This window comes from Tachyglossus aculeatus, chromosome 8, assembly GCF_015852505.1.
Source record: "Tachyglossus aculeatus isolate mTacAcu1 chromosome 8, mTacAcu1.pri, whole genome shotgun sequence".
NCBI lineage: Eukaryota > Metazoa > Chordata > Mammalia > Monotremata > Tachyglossidae > Tachyglossus > Tachyglossus aculeatus.
Window position 1 is genome coordinate 1,723,849 of NC_052073.1, and position 24,307 is coordinate 1,748,155.

General features: G+C 51.0%; 2 protein-coding genes across 4 annotated transcripts in view; both read right to left on the minus strand.

Annotated features, from left to right (window-relative positions):
- The window catches only part of SPG11 (SPG11 vesicle trafficking associated, spatacsin), an 81,851-nt gene extending 78,559 nt beyond the window's left edge, over nt 1-3,292 (minus strand). Inside the window, exons 1-2 of the mRNA XM_038749938.1 lie at nt 3,042-3,292; nt 589-773 (exon numbers count right to left, since the gene is read on the minus strand). Of these exons, the coding sequence (XP_038605866.1) occupies nt 589-773; nt 3,042-3,292 (436 nt within the window). The remainder of the gene's footprint in view (nt 1-588; nt 774-3,041) is intronic.
- A 7,052-nt stretch (nt 3,293-10,344) lies between these two features.
- Nucleotides 10,345-23,494, minus strand: PATL2 (PAT1 homolog 2). 3 transcript variants are annotated; one of them, XM_038750574.1, is made up of 16 exons: nt 23,454-23,494; nt 21,476-21,572; nt 19,579-19,772; nt 18,706-18,786; nt 17,073-17,212; nt 16,810-16,881; nt 15,278-15,419; nt 14,039-14,159; nt 13,856-13,953; nt 13,581-13,634; nt 13,341-13,465; nt 13,032-13,191; nt 11,825-11,965; nt 11,550-11,647; nt 11,138-11,287; nt 10,345-10,586 (listed from the first exon to the last, which is right to left on the minus strand). In XM_038750574.1, exons 1-16 carry the CDS (start codon nt 23,481-23,483, stop codon nt 10,394-10,396), a joined length of 1,896 nt encoding a protein of 631 aa, XP_038606502.1. In that variant the 5' UTR covers nt 23,484-23,494; the 3' UTR covers nt 10,345-10,393. The 3 variants fall into 3 exon arrangements, with proteins under 3 accessions (XP_038606502.1, XP_038606503.1, XP_038606504.1); XM_038750575.1 differs by lacking the exon at nt 11,825-11,965; XM_038750576.1 differs by lacking the exons at nt 19,579-19,772; nt 21,476-21,572; nt 23,454-23,494 and adding an exon at nt 19,512-19,529.
- Nucleotides 23,495-24,307: the final 813 nt, after the last annotated feature.

Here is a 24,307-nt window from a genome sequence, read left to right on the forward strand (position 1 = left end):
CTAATTCCGCCTCTGCCACTTTTCGGCTGGGTGATCTTGGGCAAGTCACTTCACTTCTCTCCCCTTCTAGACTGTGAGCCCACTGTTGGGTAGGGACCGTCTCTATATGTTGCCAACTTGGACTTCCCAAGCGCTTAGTCCAGTGCTCTGCACACGGTAAGCGCTCAATAAATACGATTGATTCTCTGTGCCTCAGTTACCTCATCTGTAAAATGGGGATTAAGACTGGGAATTCCACGCGGGACAGGGACTGTGTCCAATCTGATTTGCTTGTACTCACCCTACTACAGTGTCGGGCACATAGTAAATGCTTAACAAATTCCATAGTTGTTATTATTATTGTCCAAGATACACAAAATTCACTTAGCAGTGAATTATTCTAAAGACCAATGAGCAGAAAACAACAGTAGAGAACCCAAAATTCCTATCCAAGCAGACCCTTCCGTAGACATGGATAAAATGACAGCCCTTAAAAACTACTGATCATCATCATCAATCGTATTTATTGAGCACTTACTGTGTGCAGAGCCCTGTACTAAGCGCTTATGATTTTTACCACGCAGGAATTCACGTCCAGTACATACTCACTGATATTTTTATCTTCAATGAGCTTTTTTAACGTCTCCCCGTTACAACTCCATAAGGTGGTGACTTCACATTTTCCGTCCTCTGTATTAAACTCGTGGACAAGCAGATCGCTGTTTTCACTGAGAGTCAGTAGTTTGGGCTTCTTAGTTGGTAGGATGGGATTTTCCGTATTCTCCCACACAAAGCTAGGAAAAACAATATACTTGGTTCAGTTACCGTCCTCCCCAAGTTTAAAGGTCTACCTTTGTCAGAAATAAAACAGGATAACTTGTTTGGTGACCAAAAACCACATTGTACACCTTATTATGTTGCCAACTTGTACTTCCCACGTGCTTAGTACAGTGCTCTGCACACAGTAAGCGCTCAATAAATATGACTGATTGATTGATTGATTATTAGACATTCCCCAAAAACACTTCCACGGATTAAGCCTCCAGATGGGAGAAGAAGTGAGTGGTATTTTCTTATGTGTGTGGCCTGAATTTGGGCTTGAGGCAAACTGTGGATGGCAGTGAAGAGAAACCACTGGTCCAGTGACTGGGCAAACACGTAGCCTGGGCGTCAAAATGTCCTGTATTCTAATCCTGGCTCCACCACCTGTCCGCTGTGTGATCTTGGGAATCACTTAACTTCTCTGTGCCTCAGTTTCCTCATCTGTACAATGGGGATTAAGACCCTGAACCCCACGAGGGACATGGACTGTGTCCAACCTGATTAGCTTGTATCTACCCCAGCACTTAGTAAAAAAAAACAACAAACTCAGAGCCTTAGAGAAGCAGTATGCCTCAATGGAAAGAGCCCAGGCTTTGGAGTCGGAGGTCGTGGGTTCAAACTCCGGCTCCGCCAGTTGTCAGCTGTGTGACTTTGGGCCAGCCACTTCACTTCTCCGTGCCTCAGTTACGTCATCTGTAAAATGGGGATGAAGACCGTGTGAGCCCCCCGTGGCACAACCTGGTGGCCTTGTAACCTCCCCAGGGCTTAGAGCGGTGCTTTGCACATACTAAGCGCTTAAGAAATGCCATCGTCATTATCATTATAGAAGGGGGAGACGGACAACAAAACATATTAACAAAATAGAATAGATATAACCCACTGTTGGGTAGGGACCGTCTCCATATGTTGCCAACTTGGACTTCCCAAGTTGAGTACAGTGCTCTGAGTACAGTGCTCTGCACACAGTAAGCGCTCAATAAATACGACTGATTGATTGATTGAACCCGCTGTTGGGTAGGGACCGTCTCTATACGTTGCCAACTTGGACTTCCCAAGCGCTTAGTACAGTGCTCTGCACACCTGTATATATGTTTATACATATTTATTACTCTATTTATTTATTTATTTCACTTGTACATATCTATTCTATTTATTTTATTTTGTTAGTATGTTTGGTTTTGTTCTGTCTCCCCCTTTTAGACTGTGAGCCCACTGTTGGGTAGGGACTGTCTCTCTATGTTGCCAACTTGGACTTCCCAAGCGCTTAGTCCAGTGCTCGGCACACAGTAAGCGGTCAATAAATACGACTGATGATGAGTAAGCGCTCAATAAATACGATTGATTGATTGATTGAACCCGCTGTTGGGTAGGGACCGTCTCTATACGTTGCCAACGTGGCCTTCCCAAGCGCTTAGTCCAGTGCTCTGCACACAGTAAGCGCTCAATAAATACGATTGATTGATTGATTGACATAAGTCGCGCTGCTTCTCTATCTTTAGGGAAGGAACCAGTTGGAGAGGTGAAGGACCTCCTCCAGGAGGCCTTCCCAGACTGAGCCCCTTCCTTCCTCTCCCCCTCGTCCCCCTCTCCATCCCCCCATCTTACCTCCTTCCCTTCCCCACAGCACCTGTATATATGTATGTACATATTTATTACTCTATTTATTTATTTTACTTGTACATATCTATTCTATTTATTTTATTTTGTTAGTATGTTTGGTTCTTTTTTATGGCATTTATTAAGCGCTTACTATGTGCCAAGCACTGTTCTAAGCGCTGGGGAGGATACAAGGTGATCAGGTTGTCCCACGGGGGGCTCCCAGTCTTCATCCCCATTTTCCAGATGAGGGAACTGAGGCCCAGAGAAGTGAAGTGACTCGCCCAAAGTCACCCAGCTGACAGTTGGCGGCGTCGGGATTTGAACCCATGACCTCTGACTCCAAAGCCCGGGCTCTTTCCACTGAGCCACGTTTTGTTCTCCGTCTCCCCCTTTTCGACTGTGAGCCCACTGTGGGGTAGGGACTGTCTCTATGTGTTGCCAACTTGGACTTCCCAAGCGCTTAGTCCAGTGCTCTGCACACAGTAAGCGCTCAATCAATACGACTGATTGATTGATTGATTGACATAAGTCACGCTGCTTCTCTATCTTTAGGGAAGGAACCAGTTGGTGAGGTGAAGGATGGTTTAAAAGAAAATGGGGGGGTCGGCCGAGGGTGTCCCCGCCCAACCCCCCGCACTTACTGCAGGAAAGGCCCGGTGAGGGAGCAGCTGCCCCCGCCTCCCCGCCGCCCTCCGGGCGTTAACGACAGCAGGTGCAGGGTTCCCGAGGCCGCCAGGCTGCCCAGGGCCTCCTGCCCGCCATGCAGCCGGGCCCGGGTCCCCGACCGGCTGAGGGAGGCGGCGGGAAGGGGCAGCAGCAGCACAGGCCTCACCCCCGCCATTGCGCCCACAGGGCGCCCGCCGCCACTTCCGGTCCCCGCTTCGGCCGCCATCTTGGTGGGCAGCCCCACTTCCGGTCAGCGGAACCCCGGCCGGGCCGCTCGAGGAGGGGCCGCGCGCATGCGCGGTGGCGCGCGACTGGGGCTTCCTCATGCCGCCATTTTGTGGCTCCTGAGGACCCGTCTCAGGGCCTCAATCATTCCTTTTTTTATTATTATTATTTATTAAGCGCTTACTATGTGCAAATAAGCACTGGGGGATACAAGGTGATCGGGTTGTCCCACGTGGGGCTCACAGTCTTAATCCCATTTCACAGATGAGGTAACTGAGGCACAGAGAAGTTAAGTGGCTTGCCCCAGGCCCCACGGCTGACAAGTGTTGGAGGCGGGATTCGAACCCATGACCTCTGACTCCAAAGCCCGGGCTCTTTCCTCTGAGCCACGCTGCTTCTCTAATTCCTTCATTCAATCGTATTTATTGAGCGCTTACTGTGTGCAAAGCACTGTACTAATCAATCAATCGTATTTATTGAGCACTTACTATGTGCAGAGCACTGTACTAAGCACTTGGGAAGTACGTTCATTCATTCAACCGTATTTATTAAGCGCTTACTGTGTGCAGAGCACTGTACTAAGCGCTTGGGAAGTACATTCATTCATTCAATCGTATTTATTGAGCACTTACTGTGTGCAGAGCACTGTACTAAGCGCTTGGGAAGGACATTCATTCATTCAACCGTATTTATTGAGCGCTTATGTGCAGAGCACTGTACTGAGCGCTTGGGAAGTACATTCATTCAATCGTATTTATTGAGCGCTTACTGTGTGCGGAGCACTGTACTAAGCGCTTGGGAAGTACATTCATTCATTCAGTCGTATTTATTGAGCACATACTATGTGCAGAGCACTGGCCTAAGCGCTTGGGAAGTACATTCATTCATTCAATCGTATTGAGCGCTTACTGTGTGCAGAGCCCTGGACTAAGCGCTTGGGAAGTACATTCATTCTTTCACTTGTACTGAGCACTACTCTGTGCAGAGCACTGTACTAAGCGCTTGGGAAGTTCATTCATTCAATCGTATTTATTGAGCACTTACTATGTGCAGAGCACTGGACTAAGTGCTTGGGAAGTTCATTTATTCAATCGTATTTATTGAGCACTTACTGTGTGCAGAGCACTATACTAAGTGCTTGGGAAGTACATTCATTCATTCAATCGTATTGAGCGCTTTCTGTGTGCAGAGCACTGTACTAAGCGCTTGGGAAGTGCATTCATTCATTCAATCGTACTTATTGAGTGCTTACTGTGTGCAGAGCACTGCACTAAGTGCTTGGGAAGTACATTCATTCACTCAGTCGTATTTATTGAGCACTCACTATGTGCAGAGCACTGTACTAAGCGCTTGGGAAGTACATTCATTCATTCAATCGGATTTATTGAGCGCTTACTGTGTGCAGAGCACTGCACTAAGTGCTTGGGAAGTACATTCATTCACTCAGTCGTATTTATTGAGCACTCACTATGTGCAGAGCACTGTACTAAGCGCTTGGGAAGTACATTCATTCATTCAATCGGATTTATTGAGCGCTTACTGTGTGTAGAGCACGGTACTAAGCGCTTGGGAAGTACATTCACTCATTCAATCGTATTGAGCGCTTACTATGTGCAGAGCACTGGACTAAGCGCTTGGGAAATTCACTCATTTATTCAATTGTATTTATTGAGTGCTTACTGTGTTCAGAGCACTGTACTAAGCGCTTGGGAAGTACATTCAATCGTATTTATTGTGCGCTTACTATGTGCAGAGCACTGGACTAAGCGCTTGGGAAGGACAAAAAAAATATGGAACGCTTCACGAACTGGCGTGTCATCCTGACAGGGGGCTCTACCCTTCCTCATGCTAAAGCAAAAAAATCTGTGCCACAAAATGGCCCAGAGAAGCAGCGGGCCTCGGTGGAAAGAGCCCGGGCTTTGGAGCCATTCCCTCATTCCTTCAAGCGTATTTAACGCCACTTCCGGTCCCCGCTTCGGCCGCCATCTTGGTGGGCAGCCCCACTTCCGGTCATCGGAACCCCGGCCGGGCCGCTCGAGGAGGAGCCGCGCGCATGCGCCGGGGCGCGCGACTCTGGCTTCCTCAGGCCGCCATTTTGTGGCTTCTGAGGACCCGTCTCATTCATTCCTTTTTTTTTAATTATTATTTATTAAGCGCTTACTATGTGCAAAGCACTGGGGGTTACAAGGTGATCGGGTTGTCCCACGTGGGGCTCACAGTCTTAATCCCATTTTACAGATGAGGGAACTGAGGCACAGAGAAGTTAAGTGGCTTGCCCGAGGCCCCACAGCTGACAAGTGGAGGAGCCGGGATTCGAACCCATGACCTCTGACTCCAAAGCCCGGGCTCTTTCCACTGAGCCACGCTGCTTCTCTAATTCCTTCAGTCGTATTTATTGAGCGCTTACTGTGTGCAAAGCGCTGTACTAATCAATCAATCGTATTTATTGAGCACTTACTGTGTGCAGAGCACTGGACTAAGCGCTTGGGAAATACATTCATTCGATCATATTTGAGCGCTTACTGTGCAGAGCACTGTGCTAAGCCCTTGGGAAGTACATTCATTCATTCAATCGTATTTATTGAGCGCTTACTGTGTGCAGAGCACTGTACTAAGCGCTTGGGAAGTGCATTCATTCAATCGTATTTATTGAGCACTATGTGCAGAGCACTGTACTAAGCGCTTGGGAAGTACATTCATTCATTCAGTTGTATTTATTGAGCACTTACTATGTGCAGAGCACTGTACTAAGTGCTTGGGAAGTACATTCATTCATTCAATCGTATTTATTGAGCGCTTACTCTGTGCAGAGCACTGTACTAAGCACTTGGGAAGTTCATTCTGTCGTATTTATTGAGCACTTACTATGTGCAGAGCACTGGACTACGCTTGGGAAGTACATTCATTCATTCAATCGTATTTATTGAGCGCTTACTATGTGCAGAGCACTGGACTAAGTGCTTGGGAAGTTCATTTATTCAATCGTATTTATTGAGCACTTACTGTGTGCAGAGCACTGGACTAAGCGCTTTGGAAGTTCATTCATTTATTCAATCGTATTTATTGAGCGCATACTATGTGCAGAGCACTGGACTAAGCGCTTGGGAAGTATATTCATTCATTCGTATTTATTGAACGCTTACTGTGTGCAGAGCACTGGACTAAGCGCTTGGGAAGTACATTCATTCATTCAATCAATCATATTGAGTGCTTACTGTGTGCAGAGCACTGTACTAAGCACTTGGGAAGTCCAAGTTGGCAACATATAGACGGTCCCTACCCAACTGTGGGCTCAGTCTAGAAGGGGTAGACAGAGAACAAAACAAAACATATTAACAAAATAAAATAAGTAGAATAAATATGTACAAATAGAGTAATAAATATGTACAAACATATATACAGGTGCTGTGGGGAGGGGAAGGAGGTAAGGCTTTGTGTGATTGATGGGCTTTGTGTGTAAAAAAAAATCTTGTTGTGGACTTAATGTACTGTACCGATGTGCACCTACTTAATAATAATAACAATGATGACATTTATTAAGCACTTACTATGCGCAAAGCACTGTTCTAAGCACTGGGGAGGTTACAAGGTGACCAGGTTGTCCCATGGGGGGGGCTCACAGTCTTAATCCCCATTTTGCAGATGAGGGAACTGAGGCCCAGAGAAGTGAAGTGTCTTGCCCAAAGTCACACAGCTGACAACGGGCGGAGCTGGGATTTGAACCCATGACCTCTGACTCCAAAGCCCGGGCTCTTTCCACTGAGCCACGCTGCTTCCCACTTGCTTGTTGCACTCCAAACCCCAGCCGGAAAATGACAGGCAGGGAAACAGTGCAAATGGAGAGCCCTACTCTACTCTCCCTCTAATCAATTCTGCCACGTGGGGAGTTGATGCCAACTTGTACTTCCCAAGCGCTTAGTACAGTGCTCTGCACACAGTAAGCGCTCAATAAATACGATTGATTGATTGATTCTCCACAGGAGATAATCACCATCATCCATAAATGGTATTTATTGAGCACTTACTACATGCAGAACACAGTATTAAACACTCGGGAAAGTCCAACAGCATGGTAAACACAATCCCTCGTCCCTAAGGAGTTTTACAATCTACAGTCACCCTCTTTCTTAGCTTTGCTCCCCCAGTTTACGTCACCTGGAATAATGCACCTGCTGCTCCAACTCGGGTCCAAGCCTTCCCCTCCCTGCAGTCCATGTTTGTTGATGATTATCGGCTAGATTATAAATGCACCGAGGGCAGGGGTGAACCTACTGAACTGTGCTCTCCCATCTCTGTACAGAGTAAGCACCACTGATAGACCGGCAGACCAAGCACCGGGTCAGTACGAAGACGAATACCAAGGATAAGTATTAAGATAAGTGAGAGACATTTCTCTTTAGGGGCTACAGTCGCTGAAAGGCTGTCCATCCCCTGGCCCCCTCCTACCTCACCTCCCTTTTCTCCTTCTCCAGCCCAGCCCGCACCCTCCGCTCTTCCGCCGCTAATTTCCTCACCGTACCTCGCTCATGCCTGTCCCTCCATCGACCCCCCGCCCACGTCATCCCCCGGGCCCGGAATGCCTTCCCTCTGCCCATCCGCCAAGCTAGCTCTCTTCCTCCCTTCAAGGCCCTACTGAGAGCTCACCTCCTCCAGGAGGCCTTCTCAGACTGAGCCCCTTCCTTCCTCTCCCCCTCGTTCCCCTCTCCAACTCCCCCCATCATCATCAATCGTATTTATTGAGCGCTATGTGCAGAGCACTGTACTAAGCACTTGGGAAGTACAAATTGGCAACATATAGAGACAGTCCCTACCCAACAGTGGGCTCACAGTCTAAAAGGGGGAGACAGAGAACAAAACCAAACATACTAACAAAATAAAATAGAATAGATATGTACAAATAAAATAAATACATAGAGTAATAAATACGTACAAACATATATACATATATACAGGTGCTGTGGGGAAGGGAAGGAGGTAAGATGGGGGGATGGAGAAGGGGACGAGGAAGGAAGGGGCTCAATCTGGGAAGGCCTCCTGGAGGAGGTGAGCTCTCAGTAGGGCCTTGAAATAAATTGGAATAGAATGTAAAGTTTTGTACTAAATGCTAGTGGGGGGGAAAAGGAGTAGCATGTTGCCAAATGCTGTGGTAATTCAGAAGGACATTAAGTAGGCTACAGTGGCCCTCACACCCCCGCGATTCCAGGATCCCTGAAACAGTTTGGGGAAGAGATGTATTAGACTATGAGCTCCTTGAGGACAGGGGACATCTGGCTTGCTTCTGCTATGGGTGGCTGTAGATTTAGTAGTGTGCTCTGCCCTTGGTAGGTACTCAGTAAGTACCACCTTTCGATCGATCAAGGTGAAGAAGGAGAAGGATATTAGCAGTGTATGAATGATCAGCCCCTACAGGTTCCCACCTTCCCTTATGTTCCAGCCCTGAACAAGGAGCCCACACAGCCAGAACAAGCAGCAGTTAGTTCAAGCCCTGCCCTGGTATAGGTGGGCATCACCAATAATGGTATTTTGTTAATCGTGTACTATGGTGCCAATGAGCACTCTGCTAAGCACTGGGGTAGGTAAGAATCAGGTCAGACAGTACCTGTCCTACAGTGGGCTCAGTCTAGTGAGTTGGGACAGTCCCCCTTTTACAGATAAAGCCAAAGCGCAGAGAAGGGAGTTGCCCACAGTCATCAATTGTATTTATTGAGCGCTGACTGTGTGCAGAGCACTGTACTAGGTGCTTGGGAAGTACAAGTTGGCAACATATATAGTCCCTACCCAACAGTGGGCTCACAGTCTAAAAGGGGTGGGGGGAGCAGAGTGAGATTAGATCACATAGCAGGCAAGTGGCAGAGCGAGATTAGAACACAGTACCTGCCTGCCGGGCCTGGGCTTTCCACTAGGCCACAAAATTTCTCAGCACCAAAGCAGTTTGTCTATGTGTCTCCCTGCCTGACCCCTCTGAAATAATCATAATAATAGCATTTATTAAGTGCAAAGCACTGTTCTAAGCGCTGGGGAAGTTACAAGGTGATCAGGTTGGCCCACGGGGGGCTCCCAGTCTTCGTCCCCATTTTGCAGATGAGATAACTGAGGCCCAGAGACGTTAAGTGACTTGCCCAAAGTCGCACAGCTGACAAGTGGCGGAGCTGGGATTTGAACCCCTGACCTCTGACTCCAAAGCCCGGGCTCTTTCCACTGAGCCACGCTGCTTACTAAGCGCAAAGCACTGTTCTAAGCGCTGGGGAAGTTACAAGGTGATCAGGTTGGCCCACGGGGGGGCTCCCAGTCTTCGTCCCCATTTTACAGATGAGATAACTGAGGCCCAGAGAAGTTAAGTGACTTGCCTAAAGTCGCACAGCTGACAAGTGGCGGAGCCGAGATTTGAACCCCTGACCTCTGACTCCAAAGCCCGGACTCTTTCCACTGAGCCACGCTGCTTTTTAAGCACTAAGTGCAAAGCACTGTTCTAAGCGCTGGGGAAGTTACAAGGCGATCAGGTTGGCCCACGGTGGGGGGGCTCCCTGTCTTCATCCCCATTTTACAGATGAGAACTGAGGCCCAGAGACGTTAAGTGACTTGCCCACAGTCGCACAGCTGACAAGTGCCGGAGCTGGGATTTGAACCCCTGACCTCTGACTCCAAAGCCCGGACTCTTTCCACTGAGCCACGCTGCTTTTTAAGCACTAAGTGCAAAGCACTGTTCTAAGCGCTGGGGAAGTTACAAGGTGATCAGGTTGTCCCACAGGGGGGCTCCCAGTCTTCACCCCCATTTTACAGATGAGATCACTGAGGCCCAGAGAAGTTAAGTGACTTGCCCACAGTCGCACAGCTGACAAGTGGCGGAGCCGGGATTTGAACCCCTGACCTCTGACTCCAAAGCCCGGGCTCTTTCGACTGAGCCACGCTGCACCATAGTGTGGCTGAGCGTGCTCATCTCAGAGCCCCGCTTAGTACAGTGCTCCGCATATAGTAAGCGCTCAATAAATACGATTGATTTCGCTACGGGATTTTGTCCCCAATAACACTCTCAGACACAGCTGGTTGATCATGCTAGCCTTTTAATGAACTCTCCACTCCATCCCTCCGGCCTACATCCCCACTAGGGAGGACGAGAGGGAGGATCCCAGGAGAAGCCACCAAGGCCCTCGGCGGCACTCTGACCCGCAGGCCCGGGGTCCGACTCAGCTGAGCCTTGCGGCGTCGGCGGCTTCTGCCTCCGCTCCGACCGGCTGGTGTGCCGAGGGACTATTAGCTTGTCCTGGCTCGGGCTGGTCGGCGGGCCCGGACTGTCCCTACAAAGAGGGGGTAAGTATACGACCTCGAGGGGCAGCCGGCTGGGGCTTATTAGCGCTGGATGCCCACATCCCAACCTAGCCCGGACCAGGGCATCCTGTGCAGGGAGACTGCACCGAAGTGGGTCAAGGTGACACCAGACTGTCACACATACACAACACCCGGGGGACAAGCCACTTCTGGGCCATAGCCCCGCTGCCACGCAGCACCAAACCCCTCTCCCACCCATCCGGGCCTCCATCCAAGCCTCCACTGCAGCTCGACAGAAGCGACGGCCTCTCTCTGCAGCGGGGTCGGAGGAGGCACTCCTGATTTTAGACTGTGAGCCCACACACAGGTGTTGCCAACTTGGACTTCCCAAGCGCTTAGTCCAGTGCTCTGCACACAGTAAGCGCTCAATAAATACGATTGATTGATCTCATGGAGCAGCTCTCAACCCAGCACCCCTTCCCTTCCAGCCCTTAATTCCAGATTAGGGAAGGAAGCTTTCTAGGCCAGACAAGGGGCTCCAAAACCCTGCCCACCCACCCCCCCTTTGGTGCCCACTCACTCCATCCAGGGCTTCAGTGGTGGCTCCACCTGCTTTCCCACATAGTGGCAGAAGAGAGAGAGGAGGTTTTTGGGGTGGACCAGAGGCTCTGCCAGGGAGGCCGTGGGTATCTGGGAGATCTCCTGGGCCACCAGGACCACCACATTCGTCCTGGGACCAGGGAGAAGAACCATGAGCCCAGAGGGAGTCCAAGGTTTCTCTCCCCCCCGCCCCCCGAATCGGTCAGACCCAAGGGAGCAGATGGACAGAGGAGCCCAACTTCCATGTGATCATCCCGCCAGGGCCCCGCAGCCAGCTTTCTTGAAACTGGGGGACAGCGAGGGACCCTGAGTCTGCCCTGGTGAACCGGAGCATTTGGGCTAGAGGCGGAGGGAATGGAAAAGAAGAGCCGAGCACCCGAACCCATCCCTACCAGTTGGCAAGGTTCCTAGCAGGCTGATCCAGGCTGCAGTCCAAGGAGACTAGCTGCTCCCCGCGGCTCATCAGGGCGAATAGCAGGGAGATGCCAAACTGCCAGGGAAGCACAGGTGAAAGGGGAGCAGGGGGATGAGAGATGAGTGAGGCCAGAGGGTACGGGATCACAGCCGGCTCTGGGGTAGCTCAAGGCCCCGGATGGCTCAAGCAGGGAGCGTGCACGTGTGCACGGTGAGAAGCAGCTCCGGCCAGAGGAACCCAGAGTCCTGGTACCTGGTTCTGAAGGGCCACCGGGACTGGCCTCTCCAGGGCATCGGGTGGCACCAGCAGCAGCCCTTGCAGCACCTGCAGGAGCTCATCCAGGGGCAGGCAACTGATGCAGGAGCCCAGGGGCTTGAACAGCAGGGGCAGGGCCTGCCGGGAGACCAGGACCGTCCAGGAACCCAGCCGGAGGGGTCCATCTCATCCTGCCTCTCGGCCCCCACCCGTTCACCCCGCCCCAGCAGGGCCCATGTTCTCTGATCTCCCATCCTCGTGTCTCTCTCCACTTCAATCCATACTTCATGCTGATGCCCGGATTATCTTTGTCCAGAAACGCTCTGGGCATATTACTCCCCTCCTCAAAAACCTCCAATGGCTACCAATCAATCTGCGCATCAGGCAGAAACTCCTCACCCTGGGCTTCAAGGCTGTCCATCCCCTCGTCCCCTCCTACCTCACCTCCCTTCTCTCCTTGTCCAGCCCAGCCCGCACCCTCCGCTCCTCATCTCCTCACCGTACCTCGTTCTCACCTGTCCCGCCATCGACCCCCGGCCCACGTCCTCCCCCGGGCCTGGAATGCCCTCCCTCTGCCCCTCCGCCAAGCTAGCTCTCTTCCTCCCTTCAAGACCCTACTGAGAGCTCACCTCCCCCAGGAGGCCTTCCCACACTGAGCCCCTTCCTTCCTCTCCCCCTCTCCATCCCCCCATCTTACCTCCTTCCCTTCCCCACAGCACCTGTATATATGTATATATGGTTGTACATATTTATTACTCTATTTTACTTGTACATATCTATCCTATTTATTTTATTTTGTTAGTATGTTTGGTTTTGTTCTCTGTCTCCCCCTTTTAGACTGTGAGCCCACTGTTGGGTAGGGACTGTCTCTATATGTTGCCAATTTGTACTTCCCAAGCGCTTAGTACAGTGCTCTGCACATAGTAAGTGCTCAATAAATACGATTGATGATGATGATGATGTCCGGGGCCAGACAGCCCACCTCTCTCCCCCTCCAAGGAGCAGCAGTGTCGGACTGATGCCAAGCCCAGACAGGGGCATCCTCCACCTCAGCCACCAACACGGGCAACCACTCTCCTCCCCGAAGGCAGTGGGATTCCCAAAGCCCGTTTGGCTGGCAGTCCAGGCAACCCCTAGCCACACACACTCTCTCTTCCCGGGCCATTTTCTTCCCTGCCCTCTCTCCAGACATGCCCCACGTTACCTGGTCAGCGGTGTCCCTGCGCACCAGGAAGGGCAGGTGACCAGCGATGGCCAGGAGAAGCAGCAGCGCCTGGCCCCGGGGCAGCTGGGGTAACAGCCGCGCCACCAAGGCCTTCCCCTTCCGCACGCACAGGACCTGCAGGAACTCATCCACCGCCTCGCTGCACAGAGGCAGGGGGTCACCCCGGCCCCCAAAGCCCAGCCCCGAGTCCCAGCTCCCTCCTACCGGGATGGGGCTGGGCAAGGAGGAGAAGGGAAGACAATCTCCGACCAGCTCCTGCCCATTCCCACGACCTCGAAACGCACTCACTCCATGTCCTGCTCCCCTATCTTCAGGGCTCGATAGAGCTTTTCCACTTGCGGGTGGAACTGCTCGTGGGAGGCCGGCAGCAGGCCTCGCTGACTCTCTTCCAGCTCCAGCAGCTGCAGGTAGGTCTGCAGCGGGGGAGATGGGGTGACGACCGAGTCCTCTCCGAAAGGCTTCCTTCCCCCAGGCCCCCACCCTGCTGGGGGCTGCTCCCCGGCTAAAAGGGATGGGCCCGGGTCTCACCTTCTCAATCCTGTAAAGCGTTCTCAATCTCTGGTCTCCCACAGCCCCAGGAGCCTGGGCAAGACGGAAAGTGGGACCACAAAAGTCACTCCAACCCCGGGGTCCCCACTGCCTTACCAAGAGAGAGGAAGGAGATGCTGGGAGAGAGGCCACCACCCCCACCAGTCTGTGATGCGATCAACGGGGGTCCCCCACCCGAATCCAAAGCAGAGATGGTGGTCAGAGAGGGGTGGGAGGATCCCTGGGTTGAGGGAGGAAAGCGGGGGCACGCTCACCTGCTCCTGCGGGCCGTGAGGCACCGCATCGATGGCCCGACGGGGGCTGAAGCACGTGGACACGGTCACCTGGCCTAGCGAGCCCTCGATGCGGACCACTGCAAGGGGGGAAAACAGAGAAACTCAGGCCCAGCCCCTCCTTCCAGGCTCTCCCGCCGCACCAGCTGGACGTCTGGCCCCTACCCGACTCGTAGGCTTCAGTCTTCTGGATGTAGGGTGTCACCAGCTTGGGCGATTCTAGCCGGCTCCTCCGCCCGTGCAGCTCCTCCTCCGTCTGCTTCTGCTCCAGCTTCCGGTAGTATTCCTGGGAGGGGGACCAGGGAAGGAGGGCAGTGGCGATATAGCGGGCAGTTGCCCGTGGAAGAAAGGGGCACGAAATCTGTGCCCGCAGCTGAGGAGAGGGGTGAAGCAGAGCATGAGGGACACCACTCTGTCCCTGTCCAAATAATAATAATGATGGTATTTGTTAAGCGCTTATTATGTGCACAGCACTGTTCTAAGCGCTGGGGAAGATACAAGGTTATCAGGTTGTCCCACATGGGGCTCACGGTCTTAGTCCCCCATTTGACAGATGAGGGAACTGAGGCCCAGAGAAGTGACTTGCCCAAAGTCACACAGCTGACAAGGGGCAGAGCTGGGATTCGAACCCATGGCCTCTGACTCCAAAGCCCGTGATCTTTCCACTGAGCCACAGCCGCTTCTCCAAACACCCAAACGAGCTCCTCTGACTTAGCCAGAGTTCCCCGCGGGCCCGCCGGCTTCATGACTCAGTGGGAAAGAGCCCGGGCTTTGGAGTCAGAGGTCGTGGGTTCAAATCCCCGCTCCGCCACTTGTCAGCTGGGTGACTTTGGGCAAGTCACTTCGCTTCTCTGGGCCTCAGTTCCCCCATCTGTAAAATGGGGATGAAGACTGTGAGCCCCCCGTGGGACAACCTGATCACCCTGTATCTACCCCAGGGCTTAGAACAGTGCTTTGCACATAGTAAGCGCTTAACAAATACCAACATTATTATTATTATGATGATGACAGGCATGTCCCCCCTCCAAAACACATCCACGCAATGATATTTCAGCACTCACTACAAGCAGAGCACTGGATTGGGAATTAGAAATGGTCCCTGTCCTACGGGGCGGGGGGGGGGGGATCCCAATCCAAAACCATCCCAGCTTTTCCCACACAAGAAACAGAGGAGCAGGCTGATCCTTGGAGCCGAGGGGGGGACAAGAGGAGGCCGGAGGGAGAGTTAGTGGACACTTTACTAGACTTGGAGGCAAGGGGAAAGAAGGGAAGTAAAGGAATTGAATGCTTTGGGGGCGAGTGGGGAGAAAGAAAAAAGATTTTGGGGTCTGTTTAGCTTTTGAATGGATGGATTGGGGTAATGGGGGAGAGGCCTGGGCCCTCCCACCTGTCCTACAAACTTACCTGGTAGTAATAGTCGTCCAGTTGGGGATTCTCACTCTGCAACTGCATCATCTGAACTTTGATGACCCACTCCTTCTCCTTTTGGGTCATGAGCTCTGAGTAGGGGTCTGGCTGGTGGCCCCACGGCTTCTTTGGAGGAGGGCTGCAGACCAGAGAAGACCCAGAGAGGGCCCAGCCCCACCTAGCCATTTCTCCCTCCTCAAAAGCCCTTTTTTATGGAATTTGTTGGGTGCTCACTATGTGCCAGGCACCGTACTAAACACTGGAGTAGGTAGATTCAAGATAATCAGGTTGGACGAGGTTCCTGTTCCTCAGAGGGCTCACAGTCTTAATCCCCATTTTACAGATGAGGTGACTGAGGCACATTGAAGTGAAGAGACTTGGCCAAGGTCCCATAGCAGTCAAGCTCTCCCTCCTCCCCCTCTCCATCCCCCCCGCCTTACCTCCTTCCCTTCCCCACAGCACCTGTATATATGTTTGTACGTATTTATTATATGCTTTATTATTTAGTATTTATTATATGCTTAGTACAGTGCTCTGCACATAGTAAGCGCTCAATAAATACGATTGATGATGATGATTTATTACTCTATTTTACTTGTACATATTTATTCTATTTTATTTTGTTAATGCTTTGTTCTGTCTCCCCCTTCTAGATTGTGAGCCTGTATATATGTATGTTTGTACAAATTTATTACTCTATTTTACTTGTACATATCTATTCTATTTATTTTATTTTGTTAGTATGTTTGGTTTTGTTCTCTGTCCCCCTTTTAGACTGTGAGCCCACTGTTGGGTACGGACCATCTCTATATGTTGCCAACTTGTACTTCCTAAGCGCTTAGTCCAGTGCTCTGCAATCAATCAGTCAATCAATCGTATTTATTGAGCACTTACTATGTGCACAGCACTGTACTAAGCGCTTGGGAAGTACAAATTGGAAGTACTCTGCACACAGTAAGCGCTCAATAAATACGATTGATTGATTGATTGAGCCCACTGTTGGGTAGGGACCGTCTCTCTCTGTTGCCAACTTGTCCTTCCCAAGTGCTTAGTACAGTGCTCTGCACACAGTAAGCGCTCAATACGATTGATTGATTGATTGAGCCCACTGTTGGGTAGGGACCGCCTCTCTCTGTTGCCAACTTGTCCTTCCCAAGTGCTTAGTCCAGTGCTTTGCACATAGTAAGCGCTCAATAAATACGATTGAATGAATGAATGAATGAAAGCGGTCAAGCCGGAATTAGAACCCGGGTCCACCCTTTCCACTAGGCCACGTTGCCAGAAGACAGTCAGGAAATCAATCAATCAATCAATCGTATTTATTGAGCACTTACTATGTGCACAGCACTGTACTAAGCGCTTGGGAAGTACAAATTGGCAACACATAGAGACAGTCCCTACCCAACAGTGGGCTCACAGTCTAAAAGTCTAAAGGGAAAGCCAGGGAGGAGTCAGAGAGAAGGGGTGAGAGGGATGGTGTTTGGTTTGCCCATTTTGAAGCGACACCCAGCTCCCTCCCGCTTCCTCACCTCCGGGTTCGGCCACGCAGCTGCAGGATGCGTTGGTGCTGTGGGTGCAGCTGGGTCAGGTGGCTAGGAGAACTGTGAAGGAAGCCGGCTGGAGTGAAGCCTTAATTTTCCCCCCTGATAGCATCCCTTCCCAGAGTCATTCCCAACCCTGTGGGACGCCCCCCGCCCCACCAGGCCCCAGAGCCTCCTGGCCAAAACCTGGCTCGTCTCCCTGGAAGCAGCAGCTCCGCCCGGCCATCCCGGAGCGTCCCGTGCCCCGATACCTGAGTCTGGGCAGCCACGATGCCGGAGGGCTGCAGAAACACGGGTCCAGGCAGGGCAGCTGGGGCCCAAAGTGTCGTGCTGGGGAGTCGGGGCTGGGAAGCCCGGGCCGGAAGGGGGTCGGAGACAGAAAGTCCAGGGCCTAGGGCAGAGACGGGCCTGACTGCGGACAAGGGTCTCTCAATCAATCAATCGTATTTATTGAGCGCTTACTGTGTGCAGAGCACTGGACTAAGCACAAGTCGGCAACATATAGAGACAGTCCCTACCCAACAGTGGGCTCACAGTCTAAAAGTCTCTCTGACCTGGGCTGCCTCTTGCCCTAGAACAGGGGTCTGTCTGACCTAGGCAGCCTCTTGGCCCATCTCGCCACCACCCCTTCCTCATTCAAGAGGCCTCCCCAGCCTGCCAGACTAATTTTTACTGTATCAGCCTCCTCTCCGATCTCCCATCCTCGTGTCTCTCCCCACTTCAATCCACACTTCACGCCGCTGCCTGGATTGTCTTTGTCCAGAAACGCACTGGGCATGTTACTCCCCTCCTCAAAAATCTCCAGTGGCTACCAATCAATCTGCGCATCAGGCAGAAACTCCTCACCCTGGGCTTCAAGGCTGTCCATCCATCCCCTCGCCCCCTCCTACCTCCCTCCCTTCTCTCCTTCTGCAGCCCAGCCCGCACCCTCCGCTCCTCTGCCGCTAATCTCCTCACCGTTAGGCCTCGTTCTTGCCTGTCCCGCCGTCGACCCCCAGCCCACGTCCTCCCCCGAGCCTGAAATGCCCTCCCTCTGCCCATCCACCAAGCTAGCTTTTTTCTTCCCTTCAAGGCCCTACTGAGAGCTCACCTCCTCCAGGAGGCCTTCCCACACTAAGCCCCCTCTCCATCCCCCCGTCTTACCTCCTTCCCTTCCCCACAGCACCTGTATATATGTTTGTACATATTTATTACTCTATTTTACTTGTACATATCTATTCTATTTTGTTAGTATGTTTGGTTTTGTTCTCTGTCTTCCCCTTCTAGACTGTGAGCCCACTATTGGGTAGGGACCGTCTCTGTATGTTGCCAACTTGTACTTCCCAAGCACTTAGTCCAGTGCTCTGCACACAGTAAGCGCTCAATATGATTGATTGACCGTCTCGATATGTTGCCAACTTGTACTTCCCAAGCGCTTAGTCCAGTGCTCTGCACACAGTAAGTGCTCAATAAATACGATTGATTGATTGATTTTTTCCTCCCTTCTCAGCCGACTGCCAGATCCGCCCTCCCCTGCTGGACCGGCTCCGGGCCTCCCTTTCCTGGCACCTCCTTTGAGGCAGTTGTGTCAGGACCCTCTCCATCCCCCCCATTTTACCTCCTTCCCTTCCTCACAGCACCTGTATATATGTATATATGTTTGTACATATTTATTACTCTATTTTACTTGTACATATCTTCTATTTATTTTATTAGTATGTTTGGTTTTGTTCTCCGTCTCCCCCTTTTAGACTGTGAGCCCACTGTTGGGTAGGGACTGTCTCTAGATGTTGCCAACTTGGACTTCCCAAGCGCTTAGTACAGTGCTCTGCACACAGTAAGCGCTCAATAAATACGATTGATTGATTGATTCGAGCCCAGGAGCACCTGGTTAGCGCTTCTTACCTGCCGCAGGAACCGCAGGGAGACGGGACTCATCCCTCGTGCGTTGGGGCTCGTGAACCGGGGGGAGCCCAGGCACCCTCGCTGTGGATGAAGGGCGGTGAAAGAGGAGATACAAGGGTGGTCTTCTAGACTGTGAGCCCACTGTTGGGTAGGGACCGTCTATATGTTGCCGACTTGGGCTTCCCAAATGCTTAGTACAGTGCTCTGCACACAGTAAGCGCTCGATTGAATGAATGAATGGTCACTGGGACCCTGAGGTGCCTTCTGCAGCACTGATGGGCCGCTCCCCTCCCTCGGAGAGTTAGCGATGCGACACGCTCACTAGTCACTTCGAGAAGCTGCTGTGGCTCAGCGGAAAGAGCCCGGGCTTTGGAGTCAGAGGACATGGGTTCAAATCCCAGCTCTGCGACTTTGGGCAAGTCACTTCACTTCTCTGGGCCTCAGTTACCTCACCTGGAAAATGGGGATTAAAACTGTGAGCCCCCTGTGGGACAGCCTGATCACCTTGTAACCTCCCCAGCGCTTAGAACAGTGCTTTGCACATAGTAAGCGCTTAACAAATACCAACATTATTATTATTATTATTATACCAACACAATAAAATAGATATGTACAAGTAAAATAAGTACAGTAATAAATATGTACAAACATATATACAGGTGCTGTGGGGAAGGGAAGGAGGCAAGATGGGGGGATGGAGAGGAAGGAAGGGGCAAGCATGGCATACTTCCCATGCGTTTAGTACAGTGCTCTGCACACAGTAAGCGCTCACTAAATACGATTGATTGATTGATGGACCTCCTTACCTCCAGCACCTGGATGCCATGGATGACTTGGAGTACAGCCGAACAATTGATTGATGGATCTCCTTACCTCCAGCACCTGGATGCCATGGATGACTTGGAGTACAGCCGGGTCCCCCAGTTCGTTCTCCTCTTCTTCTTCCTCCTCCTCCTCCTTTTCTGGATCCTCCCCCAAGGGAGCGACCGGCTCCTCCGGCTTGCTAGCCTCTGCCAGGGGCGGCGGGCCGCAGGCCTCCTCCAGCCCGGGGCCCGCCAGGTGCTGGTCTGGAGGGAGTGAAGTCTGCCCTGATCCTTATCCCTGAACTTCCAGGGGCTCCTCCAGCCGCCCTTCCCCGCTCTGTCCCTGGCATAAAATCTGTAGAAAAGCAGATTTTCTCCCTCCCTCCCCGAGTCCTTCTCCAGTCCCCTTCCGGAGAAGAGAAGCAGCGTGGCTCAGTGAAAAGAGCCCGGGCTTTGGAGTCCGAGGTCATGGGTTCGACTCCCCACTCCACCACATGACGGCTGTGTGACCTTGAGCAAGTCACTTGACATATCTATACATATCTATTCTATTTTATTTTGTTAGTATGTTTGGTTTTGTTCTCTGTCTCCCCCTTTTAGACTGTGAGCCCACTGTCGGGTAGGGACTGTCTCTAGATGTTGCCAATTTGTACTTCCCAAGCGCTTAGTACAGTGCTCTGCACACAGTAAGCGCTCAATAAACACGATTGATTGATTGATTGATTCTGGATGGGATGGGGGTGGGTCTGGGGAGAAAAAAGGCCATTCCCACAATCATGGTACTAACCCAAAACACCTGCTACCCCAGTTTGAGGGTGACTGTATATATGTATATATGGTTGTGCATATTTATTACTCTATTTATTTATTTATTTTACTTGTACATATCTATCCTATTTATTTTATTTTGTTGGTATGTTTGGTTTTGTTCTCTGTCTCCCCCTTTTAGACTGTGAGCCCACTGTTGGGTAGGGACTGTCTCTATGTGTTGCCAATTTGTACTTCCCGAGCGCTTAGTACAGTGCTCTGCACATAGTAAGCGCTCAATAAATATGATTGATGATGATGATGATGACTGAGGACAGAAGGGACAGTCACCCAGCTGACAATTGGCGGAGCCGGGATGTGACCCCATGACCTCTGACTCCAAAGCCCGTGCTCTTTCCACTGAGCCACGTATTTCTCTATTTTACCTGTACATATTTATTCTATTTATTTTATTTGGTTAATACGTTGTTGCCGCCTGTCTCCCCCCTTCTAGACTGGGAGCCCGCTGTTGGGTAGGGACCGTCTCTCGATGGTGCCAACTTGGACTTGGACTTCCCAAGCGCTTAGTACAGTGCTCTGCACACAGTAAGCGCTCAATAAATACGATTGAATGACTTGAGTGAATGAATAAATACGAATGAATTATTATTATAATATTATTATAATATAAATATGATTTTAGACTGTGAGCCCACTGTTGGGTAGGGACTGTCTCTATATGTTGCCAATTTGTACTTCCCAAGCGCTTAGTACAGTGCTCCGCACATAGTAAGCGCTCAATAAATACAATTGATGATGATGATGACTTCCCAAGTGCTTAGTCCAGTGCTCTGCACATAGGAAGCGCTTCAATAAATACGATTGAATGGATGAACCCTGGTCCAGGGGGCTCATCTCCCCATAGTGACTGTACTGTAGGGCAGCCCCCCAACTGGATTCCAATTTTGGAAGCCCCCCCGACACAGGGAAAAGGGATTAAACGTCCAACTCTCTCTTCCCCCCCATGCTCCATCGCCTGCTGCTCCTCATAAGCGCTCAATAAATACAATTGAATGAATCACCTAATGGGAGAGCAGGCTCAGCTGCCTTAGCTCCTAGTGTTTAGCCATTTTTAGCCCTATTATCACCCCTTCCCTCGCCACCGTCCCAAACCCCTCTCCTCCAGCCCCAGGGCCTCTGTGGGCCCTTCCCGTCCTCACCAGGCCTACAGGCCCCATCGCCAGGTTGGTTGCCCCCCTTCACCTCCGCCTCTTCCAGCAACAGGGCCTCCTCCTCCAGGAAGGCCTCTTCCAGGGGCTGCAAGGGAGACGACATCAATTCTCCACCCTCCTTCCCCACCCCTTTAGGGGTGCAGCACGGCTCGGTGGAAAGAGCCCGGGCTTTGGAGTCAGAGGCCGCGGGTTCAAATCCCCGCTCCTCCACTTGTCAGCTGGGTGACTTTGGGCAAGTCCCTTCACTTCTCTGGGCCTCAGTTCCCTCATCTGGAAAATGGGGATGAAGGCAGTGAGCCCCTCGTGGGACAACCTGATTACTGTGTATCTACCCCAGGGCTTAGAACAGTGCTTTGCACATAGTAAGCGCTTAACAAATACCAACATTATTATTAGTATTAGCCTCGGGTGGGAGTCCTGGCTTGCCATCCGCACAACCTAACCCAGTGCTTAGAACAGGAGGAACAGCGTGGCTCTGTGGAAAGAGCCCCGGCTTTGGAGTCAGAGGTCATGGGTTCCAATCCTGACTCCGCCGATTGGCAGCTGTGGGACCTGGGGCAAGTCACTTAACTTCTCTGGGCCCCAGGGACCTCATCTGGAAAATGGGGATGAAGACTGTGAGCCCCCCCACCAGGGGACATCCTGTTCACCCTGTAACCTCCCCAGTGCTTAGAACAGTGCTTTGCACATAGTGAGTGCTTAATAAATAATAATAATAATAATGATGGCATTTATTAAGCGCTATGTGCAAAGCACTGTTCTAAGCGCTGGGAAGGTTACAAGGTGATCAGGTTGTCCCATGGGGGGCTCACAGCCTTAATCCCCATTTTACAGATGAGGTAACAGAGGCCCAGAGAAGTTAAGCAACTTGCCCAAAGTCACACAGCTGTCAATTGGAGCCGGAATTTGAACCCATGACCTCTGACTCCAAAGCCTGTGTTCTTTTCCACTGAGCCACACTGCTTCTCTCAATGCCATTATTATTAACAGTGCTTGGCACATAGTGAGCGCTTAATAAATGCCATTATTATTATTATTATAACAGTGCTTGGTACATAGTAAGCACTTAATAAATACCATCATCATCACCAGGGAGCCACCTGGCCCAGGAAAGAAGGGAATAAAAGGACATTTGTAGATCTTAGAGAAGCAGCATGGCCCAGCGGAAAGAGCCCGGGCATTGGAGTCAGAGGCCATGGGTTCGAATCCCGCCTCCGCCACCTGTCTGCTGTGTGCCCTTGGGCAGTAATAATAATGATGGCATTTATTAAGTGCTTACTATGTGCAGAGCACTGTTCTAAGCGCTGGGAAGGTTACAAGGTGATCAGGCTGTCCCACGGGGGGCTCAGTCTTAATCCCCATTTTACAGATGAGGTGACTGAGGCACAGGGAAATGAAGTGACTTGCCCAAAGTCACACAGCTGACTAGTGGAGCCGGGATTTGAACCCACGACCTCTGACTCCAAAGCCCAAGCTCTTTCCACTGTGCCACTCTGCAGGTCACTTAACTTCTCGGAGCCTCAGTTACCTCCTCTGTAAAATGGGGATGATGACTCGTGAGCCCCCCGCGGGACAACCTGATCACTTTGTATCCCCCCAGCGCTTAGAACAGTGCTTTGCCCATAGGAAGAGCTTAACAAATGCCATCATTATTATTATTATTATTATCTGGGATCACCATCCGGGCAGGAGAGGGAAGTAAGAATGGGGAGGGAGTCAAGAGTTGGGGTTGGTCAGGAAAGAATTCAGAGGAAGGGAGAGGAGAGTTTCCTGTGGGGGAAATAATAATAATAATAATAATGGCATTTGTTAAGCGCTTACTATGTGCAAAGCACTGTTCTAAGCGCTGGGGAGGATACAAGGTGATTAAGTTGTCCCACGTGGGGCTCACAGTCAATCCCCAAGGGAAAGGGAAGTCTGGACATTAACCAGGAAGGAAAACCGTGTGGAAGGCAGGGGCACCTACCAAGAGGCTCTCACTGTCCTTGCGGTTCATTACAGCGTCAGCAATTTCCATAATGAGCGTAGAGGTTGCCTCCTTTTCAGAATTTAAAGGATCCAGCCAGGCCCCCCACCTGCTCCCTTAAAGGGAAAATGCCCACCTATGGGGACTCACTAGGGGCCAGGCCAGACTGAGCCTCCTCCCCCTCCCCACAGCACCTGTATATAGCTTTGTACATATTTATTACTCTATTTTACTTGTACATATTTATTATTCTATTTATTTTATGTTGTTCATATGCTTTGTTTTGTTGTCTGTCTCCCCCTGTTAGACTGTGAGCCCACTGTTGGGTAGGGACCGTCTCTGTATGTTGCTCCCCGCCTTACCTCCTTCCCCTCCCCACAGCACCTGTAGATATCTTTGTACATATTTATTACTCTATTTTACTTGTACATATTTACTATTCTATTTATTTTATGTTGTTCATATGCTTTGTTTTGTTGTCTGTCTCCCCCTGCTAGACTGTGAGCCCGCTGTTCGGTAGGGACCGGCTCTGTATGTTGCTCCTCCCCCAACCATCCCCCTCCCGCCTTACCTCCTTCCCCTCCCCACAGCACCTGTATATATCTTTGTACATATTTATTACTCTGCTTTACTTGTACATATTTACTATTCTATTTATTTTATTTTGTTCATATGTTTTTTTGTTGTCTGTCTCCCCCTGCTAGACTGTGAGCCCGCTGTTGGGTAGGGACCGGCTCTGTATGTTGCTCCCCCCCCCCCCCGCCTTACCTCCTTCCCCTCCCCACAGCACCTGTATATATCTTTGTACATATTTATTACTCTATTTTACTTGTACATCTTTACTATTCTATTTA

Coding starts and splice junctions, on each gene's coding strand:
- PATL2 (XM_038750574.1), bottom strand. CDS start 23,483: ATGAACCGCAAGGACAGTGAGAGCCTCTTG. Junction 15,420..16,809: donor CTGCGTGGCCGAACCCGGAG/GTGAGGAAGCGG, acceptor TCTGGTCTGCAG/CCCTCCTCCAAAGAAGCCGT. Junction 13,635..13,855: donor CTCACGGCCCGCAGGAGCAG/GTGAGCGTGCCC, acceptor CGTCTTGCCCAG/GCTCCTGGGGCTGTGGGAGA.